We start from the raw sequence: 14,393 nt of genomic DNA on the forward strand, positions 1-14,393 counted from the left end.
CACACACACACACACACACACACACACACACACATATATATATATATATATACTTAGTTCATATATATATATGAGTGTATATACTCAGTTCATATATATATATATATATGAGTGTATATATATATGTGTGTGTGTGTGTGTGTGTATGTATGTATGTATACTCAGTTCATTAAAAAACATCTTGAAGGGACTGGAGAGATGACTCAGCAGTTAAGAGCACTTGTTGCTCTTGCAGATGAGCTGAGTTTGTTGTCAGTACCCTCATGTCAGCTCATAAACATTTGCTATTCCAGGGCATCCAATGTTCTCTTCTCATCTCTAATGTCACAAAATTTCCTGAGTATGGAAAAAGTGTGCATGGATCTGGGGGTGAGCTGGAGGAAATTGGGTAAATATGATCAAAATAAACACGTGAAATTCTCAAAGAATGAATAACATATATGTCTTCATTTGTCATCTAGATTATTTTATCTTAAATGAACTTCAAATATATGGTTTCTGAGTTTCTGGCGTGTGTGTGTGTGTGTGTGTGTATGTGTGTGTGTGTGTATGTGTGTGTGTATGTGTGTGTGTGTGTGTATGTGTGTGTATTTTGTGTGTGTATTTGTGTGTGTATATACTGATTTAGAACAGTGCTTTTTGGGCCAAACCCAAAGTTACCCTGGTGAATTGTGTGTAGTCATATCAGAATTTCACAGATAATTATACAAAAGTGATTGTCACTCAGATCTGATGCTATTAAACTTCATACCTCATTTCACGCTTTCATATATGTATATATACACATACATGTATGTGCATGTATATCTATTACATACATATACAATAAACATGAAATACACACATATATGTGAATACATATTATATGTGTTTAAGAAAGAGACAGAAGACATACAAAGAGTTTATATGCATACATATATATATATATATGAACATATAAGATTTACATAGATACACACATATGCATTTACACACTTAGAGAGGGACAGACAGACATTGTACTTTTATCTGAAGAAACATTTTTGTGAATTACATTATGAGGAATGTAGGAAATGAGTTTAGGTTAAAGATCTTGATTTGTATGGATGCAAATTATAGTAAATACAATTTAGATCCCACTTTCCACATTTAATACAGGTTTTAGTTCTGTTTGGATGTATTTATGTACAATACAAATGCATCTACATCTCCACACTCACTTTTATTTCATTCCACAAAGCACAATTATTGTAAGCATCAAAAACTGAGAGCTGTTGAACAGATGGGGCATTAGTGTCTTAATTCTTGATCTTTGTTCCCACAAATCCTTCTGTTTCATATCCTTTCCACAAATCCTGTGACCATTCAGGGCATGACAAATAGCTTTTCAAATGCTCCTGTAATGTTCGTCTCATTTTTGTGTGTGGTATGTTTTCTAAACAAATACGTAAATGCAGATGTCCAATGGGATAATGAGAACACATTAAAGTCTTGAAATACTATAGGCCAGATGTATCATAATCCTACCAGAAGTTTCTACATAAAGTAAGTGCAGTTTCTCGGAATCAGCTTGTCTATTGTTTTACTATTATTATTTTTGGTAAATAAGCTATCTAAATGTTTTCCTAGATAGTAAACACTTACTATATGTTGCTAATTGAGCATTTGTTCATCCCATTTGTCTTTTTTGTTTGTTTGTTTGTTTGTTTTTTCGAGACAAGGTTTCTCTGCAGCTTTTTTAGAGCCTGTCCTGGAACTAGCTCATGTAGACCAGGCTGGCCTCACAGAGATCCACCTGCCTCTGCCTCCCGAGTGCTGGGATTAAAGGCATGAGCCACCACCGCCCGGCCATCCCATTTATCTTAAAAAATAGAGAAAGGATGTGCATCCGTACTTAAAGTTTCCTTTGTACCTATGCATTTATTTCAAATCTACCAAACAAAATGCATACACATATTTAATATCTTAATTCTATTCTACAAATAATTTGTTTCTTCATTCAGGTCATTTAACATGTGTCTTGGGTTTCATTTTAAAATACCGTACACAGTGGATATCTTGAGAGCTGTCGGTTTTCATACCTTCTTTCTTACATTTCTCATTTTGTTCAAATTGCCAAGTGAATGTACAAAGCTAAAAACCCTTCTTCAGGGTTTGGGCAATATGAAAACTTTATTTCTTTTTAAATAAATAAAATCACTTCTTGCTGTCAGCTCACAGTTTATTCAATTCTAAATAAATCTGAATTTATCTACTTGAGTGGATGGATTTGACATCTGTGAAAAGTCTTTTAAAGAAAATGGGTGAATCCAGGTTACCCGTGAGTAGCTGTATTGAAAATTACCAGCCAAGAAAACCTCAAGTGTGTCCTACTTAAATAACTATTCCATTGCCCCTGTACATGTATATATGTTATTTTTTATCATAAAGAAGAAAAAAGTGTTTTAAGTTCATCCTTGGATGAATCTATGTTTGTGTGAAGTGGCTGTGGATGGATCATGTGCTGTGAGCTTTCTGTAAGGCCTCATATTCTCTTCATGATTTTGCTTTTGAAGCTGTGCAAAATAACCTATAGATAAGAAGAATTTATTAAGAACAATTAGTTTTGTAAGAACACCCTATGTATAGGAACATAGTCCAGGGTTAAGATGCTCTCCCAATACCTTGCGTGATGACCTCTTTTTTGGAATCTTAGTCTCATATAAAAGTGAATATTGACCCTAGTATTATGAGTTATTTGACCAGTCTTTTAAAATGTGTATTAAATTCCCGTAAATGAATATGTTATTTATAATAAGGGATGTAATGAAAACTATGTATTCATTAGACACAATTTATGTTTCAAACAATAAAGTCAAATGAGATATATGTTTTCCCATGCAATGTCGCATCTCACGGTATTATCATCCCACTAGAAAATTTCAGTGATGGTATTAGGAGAACTTTGGAAATAGACCTATCTTATATATAAATATATAAGACTTGTATGTATATGCATATACATACATATATATGCATACATGCATATGTGTGTATGTATATACACATGCAAACATATGATTTATACATATATGTGTGTGTGTTTATTTCCTTTGCAAATAAATTGGAAAATGATGTAATTCTTTTTTGTTCTTGTTGTGTTTCAAGACAGGGTTTCCTCTGTACCTTTGGAGTTTGTGCTGGAACCTACTTTGTAGACCAGGCTGGCCTCGAACTCAGGGATATTTGCCATTCGCTGCCTCCTGAGTGCTGGGATTAATGGTGGGTGCCACCACCACCTACCTGGAAAATGTTGCAGTTCTTACTCTCTGCCATTGTTGTGGGAGTAACCATTTTATGCCATCAGATTGTAAGACACACATGAGTCAAATGAAAAAATAAGTGGCCTTTTTATTTTTATTTTTAACACTATATTTATATGCCCCTTAATACCTGCAATTATTGAACCATGTTTCTAATCAGGAAAAAAATATACTGTTTTTGATGACAAATTTATCTCAAATAAAGTACAAAAACATCCTCTCATAAATTCCATTTGTTTTATTTCAGTATCAATTATACAATAAAGAATATTCTACACAATATATATATAGGGTTCAATAGGTATGGTGGTCTGTGTTATATACTATGGGTATTAGTAAGTTTGGAAATATTGTACATATTTATTCATTTATGTATAGATAAATATAGAGTTTAAAATACATTTATATTTAGTGTTATGTATTATTAGTCATATTTTATAGTATGCTAATAATGAGAATTATTTTCAGCACACATTATCTGAGCCATCACACTGTCTTTTTAAAAGTGACTTTGTTTCAGGTTTCAGCTACAGCTGAATTTTTTTTTTACTTATATTTTATCCTCACCTGAAATTATTTTGTAAATGTGAAAAAAGGTCACTGAATAAATGAGAACACTCATTATTTTGCTCTCATTTTCTACACATTTAGTTGAGCAAGTAAAAGCAGTTTCCTATTAAGTAGAATCCCAACTACTTCTTCAATTAGGTCAGGACTTTCTGCCGCTTAAAAATGACAGAAAAAGCAGTGTGGACCAGACTGCATCACTGGAGGTAAAACTCTCTGATTTCCTTAGGATCCCTGCTCCTGGGTTTGATCTCAAATCCCTCCTGCTAAGAACTAGTAGCCATTAAGAGGTTCTCAGCCACTGACTTCATACAACTGAGGGAAAATAAACTGCGACAAGAAATCTGAAATAAAAAGGAAAATAAGTGCTATTTCTCAACACCTAGAACTTCAAAATAAAGACGCTTGTTCTCCCTTTAACTTTTAAAAGTAGGTATTTTGAAATAAAAATGTCCGTTGATATCAGAGGGAAACAGTGTGACCGGCATACATGGCCAAGCACAACCATCAGACAAATGAAAAGGGACATTTGTTTGAACATGTGCCTCACCGTAAAAAAAAAAAAAAAACCACAATGACTTGAAAGTATAAATAAGTGGGTGAACTTTGGATTTCTAAGATTCTATATCTGTTCTAGAATTGATAACTCATGATCCATGTGACCTTGGGCACTTATTTTGATCTCTTTAAGCCACTGGTATTGAAAGATTTGTAAAATGGGTCTATTAAGGTTTGTATTAAGAACAGAATTGAATGAGCAATGCTAAACAATTAGGACATAAATTTATGAAGTAAGCAGAAATGTTAGACATTATGGTTTATGCTACTTTAATAACTTATCACATACATACACTTTGAGAGAATTTATTCCAGATGTAACAGAAAAAGCATAGTGCCATCAACTGTCTTAATGAATTAATGTAATTAGGCAATATAAAATAAATTTCTTTCTTTTTATTATTTTTGTGTTTTATTATCTAAAAATATGGAAATATATTAATATCTCAGATAGAAAACTATAAAAGCTTTCATAATTTAGAATTCTTATTACTGTTTTGGGGAGTTATGAAGTTAGAAATATTTTAAATGCATATACTTTATTTAATAAAAGCACAGTTGCCCTTAAACAAATGTATATATACTGCAAAGTTTATTCAATATATGTGTATACCAAAAATCAAGATGGTATACATGTATATGATGTAATATATTCTACTTTGCTTTTTATTTTAAGGGACATTTCCATTTCTGCATTCACATTACAGCTCCAAAATTATTTGTGTATTTCCTTTTGGTGTGCATGGAAATGCTGTATAATTGCACCCAGTTGTTGCTGAGCATAAAGCAGTATGTGAGCAGAATTGTTCAAAACCACTTTTGCTCAAATGGTAACATTTCAGGGCCAATGTTTGCAAATTATAATCAATAGAGATTTGGGTGTATGACATTAGATATAAGAGCTAAAGATTTTACCAATTTGTTGAGAAATGTAAAAGGAGCTACAATAATTTAAACAGGGAGAGAAAATACTTTAAAAATAAAACATTTTTATGACTATTTTTCCAAAGGCACCGAAACTATAGAATAGTGTATATTGTGGGGAGATAAGAAGGTATTTTATTACTTGGGGTTTACTAAGGTAAAGCCAGGTTTGCTTTACAAACTACTTAATGAATATGTAAATTTATTGATAAATAAATGGGTCTAGGTCACACAAGGGAACTGTAGTGGTCTTCAGTGTCTAATGTGCCCTGCTGTTTGTTATCTGCTTCGCTGGCCACTAGCTACTGTTTCAAAAGCAACACCTCAAGTCAGGCTTCAAACCTACCTTCCAAATGTTTATCTCTAAAATGCGTTGCTAGTAAATTACACCCCCCAAAAAAAGAGAGAGTTACATATCAATGTGATCTTCCATTCTGTAGGCCACATCATTGCAACTGCCTAGCTTCAGTTTTAATCTTACAAGCTGATTTCTTTGCAGCAGAAGCCAAGAACACTTGTAGAATACTAAACACAAAAGGGTTTGGGTCGGCTAGTTAGTTTTTCATATATATATATATGATAACACTCGGCCTCTATTTCAAATTTTTCCTCCGCGGGAATTACACCAGTAGAAAATGGCCAGCGGGCTTATCAACACTCGTACTTCATCCACCAGAAGTATACTCGTATTTCAGCACGTCTTTCCTGCGGTATTAAAGTGCTGAAGGACAGCTCCTGGCAGCGCTGGGCTTGTCTACCAGCGCCCCCAGGAATATAGCACCCATGACCTGAGCTATGGTCATTCACAAAACCTGAGCAAGGAATTACAGTCATCGCTCATTCCCTGAAATTCAGTTAGGAAGATGTCGAACACACACACGCACACACACACACACACACACACACACACACACACACACACACACACACTGAGTGTATAATTATCTGTAGGTGGAGAAGGTGGAGAACTCCTAGGGAAGGTAATAAAAGAGGGCAAAGAAAAAAAAAAAAACCTTTACACTTTTTCTTTTTTCCTGACTTCTAAACGTTCATCCTCTCTCCTATTTTTCTGATCCGAGAATGATGGAGTTCACGGCAAAGGCATGTTTCCGGAAATGGAGATACGCCTGCCTCTCAAACCCAAAAATGATTTATGTAAACTTAAACATTCGGAAACCCAGTAGAAATCCAGAGTTAAAGGCATCTCTGCTTTCTTCATGACAACGCACACAGACAAAGGTTAAAAACCTGGTTCTGAAGCTTGTCTGGCTGTCCTCTATGCTACAGATGAAAGGCAGGGTGCAAAGCGCTGGGAACCTAAGAAAGTACGAAGGACTCTAAAGCTAGGGGCCCATTCCCTAGCGGGCAGGGTTCTTCCCTGCTGTCCCTCACAGTCCCTGGCTCTGCAACATGCTGCGATTTAGACATATGTGTGGGAGTGTTCAAGGGAGAACAAGTCGAGAGGACAGAGCGCTCCCCACACGTGTCAGCCTGCCTCTCCCTGTTTCATAGCTTGCGTTCATTCATATGGATGCAGTAGTTAAATATTTGATCAGAGGTAGCAGAGTTACAAGGATCGGTTGTGCTTTAATGAGCACACCTTGGAATAGTGTGCAAGAGAGAAGAGATCCTAAGTGTAGTCCCCATGTCTAACCCTTTCTCCCCTTCCCTCCCCCATCCCAGTCCCACCTCCTACCCACCAAAATAAAGGAATGCTTGCAGCAGATTGAAGAAAGATTTGAGTGGGGAGCTACAGAGAAAGGGATTAGGGCTAGAGCGGTGCAAGTTAAATTGCGCTGCATATAAAAAAATGGGCGGATTGGTGTCCAGATCCAGTGGCTGGTACCACCTTCTTTTCTAAAATAAAATCTCTCTGGCATGAAGTCACCGCCTATTTCACATCCGGTTTGCGCTGGGACGTATTACTACTGTCTCGGTACAGAGAAATCTTTTGTTGTATAGCTGCAGATTGGATATTGGGGAGCAAATTTGGGTATGAAATCTCCAGTGCAGGAGCACGCAGAGTCCATGATGGCTCAGACCGAGTGAGTGAGCGCGGCGCGAGGACGCCCTCCGCCCGGCGCGCCCGCGCTCGCACACTCGCGCAGCTCTGGCTCACTGCGATCCTCTCTCTCTCCCACACTTTTCTCCCTGGTCTGGAGCGATCCGGTGCCCAAAGGGGGCCCCGAGGTAAGTGAGACTTCGGACCGCGAACACTCAGAGCTTGCAGCGTGCCTTGTCGTAGCTGGAGAGGCAAGGATGCTCTAGAGAGGGAGAGAGCAGGAGCCAGCAGGACAGGAGCTGAAGCTGGGAGCAGGTAGAAACAAGGAATGTTTTTCTTTCAGGGTGAAAACTGCAGCGATATCGGAGGAGGATTTTCTCTCTTCCTTCTCTTCTCTCTGAGGCAGATTTGAATGTACCCTGAGGGGTGGGTGGCGACATGCTGTTTTGATTCCTTTTTTTTTTTTTTTTTTTTTTTTTTTTCTGGCCAAGGGGAGCTGGGGTGAGTTGGGGAGGGGCGCTGGGATTTGCCATCAGCTGAAGTTAAGAGGCTAGAACAGAAAACCTGTCACCCTCTTCCATCCTAGGGAAGACTCGCTCACCCTGCTGGAACATTTCCCTTCTCCCCTATCCAGCACCCGCGGCTGAAATGCCCTCTGATGTAGGGGTCTCTCTCATTCGGGGAATGAGAAGCTGAACTTACTTGATCTGGGTGGCAGGGGAGGTGGGGAGTGGAGCATGTGTCTGGCTAGGGCTAGCATGGAGGTGGAGACGGGTAAGGAGACAGCTCCGTGCTCTCTTTTCAACTATTATGTTTGTATTCGCAAGAAACTTTCTTCCTCCACAACTGAAGTGCCAGGGCAGGGTTGTTTTCCTCCAAATATCAGAGGAGTGCACGAGCTATGGTGTCTGAGCTTGGGGTTCTGTTTCCCTCACCCCTTTAGGACTTTCTCCCTTTTCAAGAATCAATGGGAATTAATAGGACCAAGAGATGATATTTTGCTACTCAGGACAGATGTTAATTTTCTTTTGAAAGGGTGAATTATCACGGTGTGATTTGGATCCAATATTTTAACTTAATGATATTTATCCGAGATGTCTTGTCATATTCTATTCCTGTGTGTCCAAAGCAGCCACCGAATGAAGAGAAAGCTGTGATGAAGCTCACAGTTCTTATCTACATCGTTGCACGCTGAATCAATTCAGGCTTCTTGCTTACATGCCTGTTTGCGAGGGGTTTGACTGGTTGGCATGATCCCGGAGAGTGTGGAGAGCATTTTGTTGATGTGTTTAAAGGCATACCACATGGACCTACAGAGGGCTCAATGTGAAAAATAGGTTTTATAATGCTTCCGTCTATTCAGCCCTGATTCTACTAAAGAGTTAAGATTCTGGAAAGTGGTAAAATAAAATACATGTGATAGTTTTCGTTGTAAGACTGGAATTAATTTCAGTACATTCAAGTAACTATATCTGCTTCTTATCCAGGTAGTGCTCAGGGCATCAAAATATGGTTTAATAATTATGTATATATGCACACATAATTATATGAATACATACAACACACATATATATTTTTATAAGTGCTCCACCATTCTATATTCCTGTTTTCTTGTAGTACCCCTCTACCACATCCAAATTCAGCAATCAGTTAATGATTGATTGTACTTTAACTAAGTGGGAATAAATATCCCCTTCTTTTCATGCAAAGCAAACCACTTAAGCTTCCATCTGTTGGAGATGAAGCATTTTCTAGCAGCAACCTGGAAGAAATTAGAGAATGCATACAAGATAAGTGTGGGTATGTTTGTACGCATTGATGTGTGTGTGTCGGGGGGGGGGGGGGGGAGAGAGAGAGAGAGAGAGAGAGAGAGAGAGAGAGAGAGAGCACATGGCTTGACTATAAAGTGTATCTTTTAGCTTCATAGAAACATTAGTGAGCATATTTAACAGCCACAGAGAAACACGACTTTGGCATTCAACAGTGTGTTTCCAATGGTTTTTATAAATAGGTAAATACAGTTGCTTCTGAAATCAAGGTACAGAGACATAGTCAGTCAACAGGAGGTGTTAACCTACCACATCCCACCTACCCGCATGCTCTCCTGATAGAGACATCAAGCTTAAATCTTTTAATACAGATTCTGCCACAAGGACCCAAACCACAAAGGTCAATTTTTTTCAGATGATAAACAACAACAGAAAGGAATAAGGCAGCAAGCAATGGAAATTTAAAAGCTATTTTCAAAACCAACTCACAGCTTTTGTGTTGAGCAATACTGTCACCTGAAAGCATCCAACTTGTATTCTTTTACAGGATAAACTAAAGCCCTGGTATATTTTTGAATGAAGAGATGGTAAGGAAGGTGGAGAGTGGATGGTCCAGGCTTCCATTGCTTCCAAGGAGGTGTCATATTCCAGTGAGGTCATTTCCTGACTTCAAAGCATTCATCTGAACTGCCTCAGTCAGCCCTAGTGGTTATAGCCTGATGTTTCTTGCAAGACACATTGATCTCTACTTATTCCACTTTTCAGTTGCACAAGTCCGTGATGAAGAAAAGTCCGGGTTTCTCTGACTGTCTTTGGGCCTGGACCCTCGTTCTCAGCACTCTATCAGGAAGAAGGTGGGGGCACTTTATCTTAAATCTGCATGACAATTTCTATAATTTTACATTTATTCCATCAGGGGGAAGAAAATTGTCCATGGCTGAATTCATGACTAAGGGAATTGAGATAACTTAACTGCAACAGAATTTCAGCTAAGATTAAAGAATAGACTAGGACATGAAAAGAACTTTCTTATTAGGATACTCGCTAGGATACACTTAAGAAGCTTCTTTAGGCTAGGAAATATCCAAGTTCAACTTTTAAGGCTGAAATAGAACTTTGCAGTTTTCATTTGTAACTGAACAACAAAACCTGTAGTTTCCTAATTTACAAAAAGTTATTGGATTAATTTCTGCATGCCTTATAAATTGTAAATTAATTTTCCAACAAGAAAATTTCTAATCATTTGCAAAAATCATAGAGTAACCTACAAAAACATGGGAGTAGAAAAGTTAAAATAATATTTATAACTTGAATGTCGTGTCTATGAACATGTGCATATTGTATTATAAACCAAGATTGATAAACCAACAGAGATGCACTGTACTAGACGAATATTTTAAAATTCTAGGTAAAAATTAAACTGCACTGATTAAGCATTTGTACTAGGAAGACATGATGTGAATAAATTTCAGTAAGTTGAACTAACAAAAATATTTTCTAATTAACCAATCAAGAACATGAGATACCGTATTAGCAAATGACCAAATGGTTTATATTGCCCTTTATCTACCTTAATGGCTTTTGATTAATCTATTCTTGTGCCTCATTGGAAGGTTATCGTCAATATCCTAAAATTCTGAACTCCTTGAAATGTAATAGGGAGTGAATATGAGTCAAAGTCAGGGGTATGAAGTCTTGGAAAGGCAGAGGTTTCTGAGAAATGGTTTTCAATGAGATTCTGACTGTGCTACATTTTAGCCTTAGCATGTAAATAAATAACAGATGATACTTATATCAGATATACTGTCACATACTCTGAATTTGAGGAGTTAAGTGATAACTGAATTCTGAAAAATTATATGAAGTGTTACTATTATAATGACCTGTAGGTGGAGTTAGTGCACAGCGTTTTATTACAGAGTGGTTCATATGGAATCAAGAGCAGGTTTAGTAACTGACATTTTTCTTCCAAATGCATATTCAGTTTGGGGCACTCTACATTGGTATTAGTATTCATATCCCCCCCCCCCAAATCATCTTAATCTTTCTCCTACGGTTCTTCTGTGTCAGTTGTAACTTTACATATGGAATTAGAAGTCAGCTTGCAGAGGAACCTGATTCCAAAATCGTAATAAAAGATTTCCATTCTACATGGGATAGCAGGACTGGCCTTGTTGGGGAGGGGGTTGATCTCTTTGGTATTTGCATTCCAATGCTAACAACTGTTGAAAGCAAGATTTGTAAGCTGAAAAGAGTTCTTGCATTTTACATCAGCTCTGCAAACACGGGGAGCACAGAGAAAGGTAACAGATACCAGGGATCCCGAGGGTTGTGTTAGCAGCCTAACCATCCTCTGATATCATCCTAACTTATCTCCTTTCCTCACTAAAATTTACTGCTTTTTCCCTAAGAGTTTTTTTCCAAAAAGAATTTGCTGAATTCTAAGGTGTGTTCATATTTCCTTCTCATCTTTATCAAGGTGACCTTCCAATGCCCTTGGAAGATGCGTGGATGGCATTTGGTTGTGGCAATGAATTTTTATAAATAATTCCTTTCAGAAAACTACTTCTTTGTCTTTGCCTTACTGCTGTCATCTGCCAATGAGATGGGCGGGAAGTCACACGCTCTCTGAAAATTTGATTTAAGAAAACAAAGTGACACAGCAGGACGTTTAATTTAGCTAACGGAGAGTAAGTCCTCAAACTCTGTGACGTGGCAGACAGATTAATGTTTAATTTAAGAGAAATAAATATGATTTCATAGAAACAAATTTCACATATTTAGTGTCACAGAGACGTTGACCTTAGTACTAGTGAATTTAAACCTTATCAGCCCAGTAGCCATTGAAAGTGCATACAACTCCGTGAACACTTTATGCAGTCAGAAAGGCATTCTGAAAAGGAACAGTGATGATTCACATTAAATTTACCCTTTCACAATGAGTATCTTTTATGCGTTCATCCATCACAGAACTAGAAAAACTAAATATCTTTGTATCCTTCAAGGGGTAACGACTGCATTCAGGTCTTCCTTATTCCCTTCTATTTAGCCCAGATAATTGGGTGTGTGTTGTTCTTATTTGCAAGTTTTCCATGAAATTTTATAAAATTAAGAAAAAGAAAAGTGGTATCTGAACGTTGCTTATACAAAATTAGTTGCTTGTAAAACAGCATTTGTTTCTGAAGTGATAATAGAATATATTTGGTGTTCTTATCAAATAAGTGAATCCTGGTTTAAAGTGCCACTTTTTTATGTATATTTTTAACTATGTAACTACACATGAGTGAAGCCAAAGAATAATAAAATTTTAATAGGAAGTGTGTAGATTTGTTACCCTTTCTTAGTTTTATACACTATATCCACTTACTCTTTTCATTCAAGGTCGGAGCTTCCGCTGAAATCTGCCAGCAAGTGTATGCTCTTTCTAAGATAGAAACTCCATCTCTCCATGGATTTTGAAAGTGTCACCCAAAAAATTACATAAAATAAGATTGAATCTTTATCGATAATAAAGGATTGGTATAAGAAACACCCAGTATCTGAGGTATAACCTATATGGTTGAAAACCAGAATAGAAACACTAAGGGATAGAACCCATATCCTCAAACAGGAAGACACAGGAATTGCCGTTCCTTTACAGAGGATAAAAATAAAGTGTTATCTCAGAAGGTGAAGAAAACTGAGTTCTGGCCTGAGCTGTGCTCTTAAGTAGTGGTATCTTAAGACACAAGCCCAAGGTTTTGTGCACCTTGCATCAAGAGGATTAACTTGACTTTTTTCAAAATGGTTCTACTACACCTAATCCCCGGAATGACCAAATTCAATCAAATAAAGGTTTAAATAAAATTTCAAAATTTGTTCATACATCTCAGGAGAATGAAAATTTCCACGTTGATGAATTATAATTAACATAATAAATCATTTGTATGTCTTCCTTTCTTGAATATTTTAAAAGGACATCCAAAATTAAAAGCACAAAGTTAGAAAGAAAATTGGAGGAGGAAGTTTGGTAGGTAAAAAAAATGTAGATTTAATTTTTAAATAAACTTTTAAATTAGTTTTATAACCCACATAGAGGCGTATGCACCTAGATAAACAAAAGTAATGTGGATCAAAGCCTCCAAGATGGTTTTCATAATATGAGTTAATATTCTTGCTTGTTCAGGGAAGATATGTCTAAGACTCCCTACCTTTTGAGAACTGAAAATGTAGACTTAGAACTCATTTTTTATATTAAAATTAAAAGTCCATCCCCAATGAGACCACAGATGAGAAAATGACAATTGTGTTATAATTACTTACAAAATTGCAACGGCAAGGAAAGTAATAAAAATCTGAGAAAGGCTTTGAATGGTAAGAGGTTTAGTGGAAATTTACAGTTTTGTGCTCTTGTTCCTTATTCTTTCCTCAGCTATGGACAGCCCTCCCAGGATGAACTTAAAGACAATACTACTGTCTTCACACGGATTTTGGACCGACTGCTGGATGGTTATGACAATCGTTTGAGACCAGGGTTGGGAGGTAAGCTATACTCTTACACTATTCTTTAGAAAATTTAGTGTTATTAAATCTTTATTAGTATATCTCTACTTTCTCTTTGAACAGTAACCAAAAAATGTTAGCATACTGATTGATTAATTCTATTTTAATAGATCACTCACTGCTAATCCAATTTACTAAGATAGTTTCTGCATATACATAAATATGTTGAAAGACAGACACAAAATCTTGTATTGACACAAAAGAGATACATACTCTTGACAAGCAGAGTGTTTTTATTTCTCTGTCTAATTACTTGGTTATAGAAAAAGAGAGGTAATATTCTCCCATTTAGTATGATTTATCAGCTTCACTTGCACTGCTCTGCCTGCACTGAATTCTACCTCTGATTCTATGCTAGAAATATTTACTTTAGAAGATCATGTATTCAATCATACCTTTGTATTATATTACCCAATCTCTATGATCAAAGCTGAATAAGACAGATGGTAATGTTTCATTTTTAAATGATACCTTTGAACATATCTTATAATTTAGTTTAGTAAAGTTGATGCTTCTTATAAAATTAATTGATTAATTTACTAAGGAATTTCTGTTAGGGAGAAAACAATGTTCAATAGTATGTATTTAATATTATATGCCTGCTAGTGCCTACCAGAATTTGCATGCTGATTTGAATAGTCCTTGAAAAACATAATATACTACCTTACTGTGATTGAGTAAAGACTAATGAAGCCACATCAAAATATTGATCTTAAGCAAAACAAACAAAATGAAGAAAGTAACTGTGAT

General features: G+C 36.5%; 1 protein-coding gene across 1 annotated transcript in view; it reads left to right on the forward strand.

The window, feature by feature from the left end:
• The first annotated feature begins 9,881 nt into the window (after positions 1-9,881).
• Gabra1 (gamma-aminobutyric acid type A receptor subunit alpha1) overlaps positions 9,882-14,393 on the forward strand; it is a 51,297-nt gene continuing 46,785 nt past the window's right edge. The window contains exons 1-2 of the mRNA XM_038327184.1: positions 9,882-9,955; positions 13,513-13,622. Of these exons, the coding sequence (XP_038183112.1) occupies positions 9,882-9,955; positions 13,513-13,622 (184 nt within the window). The remainder of the gene's footprint in view (positions 9,956-13,512; positions 13,623-14,393) is intronic.

This window comes from Arvicola amphibius, chromosome 4 (assembly GCF_903992535.2).
Source record: "Arvicola amphibius chromosome 4, mArvAmp1.2, whole genome shotgun sequence".
Taxonomy (NCBI): domain Eukaryota; kingdom Metazoa; phylum Chordata; class Mammalia; order Rodentia; family Cricetidae; genus Arvicola; species Arvicola amphibius.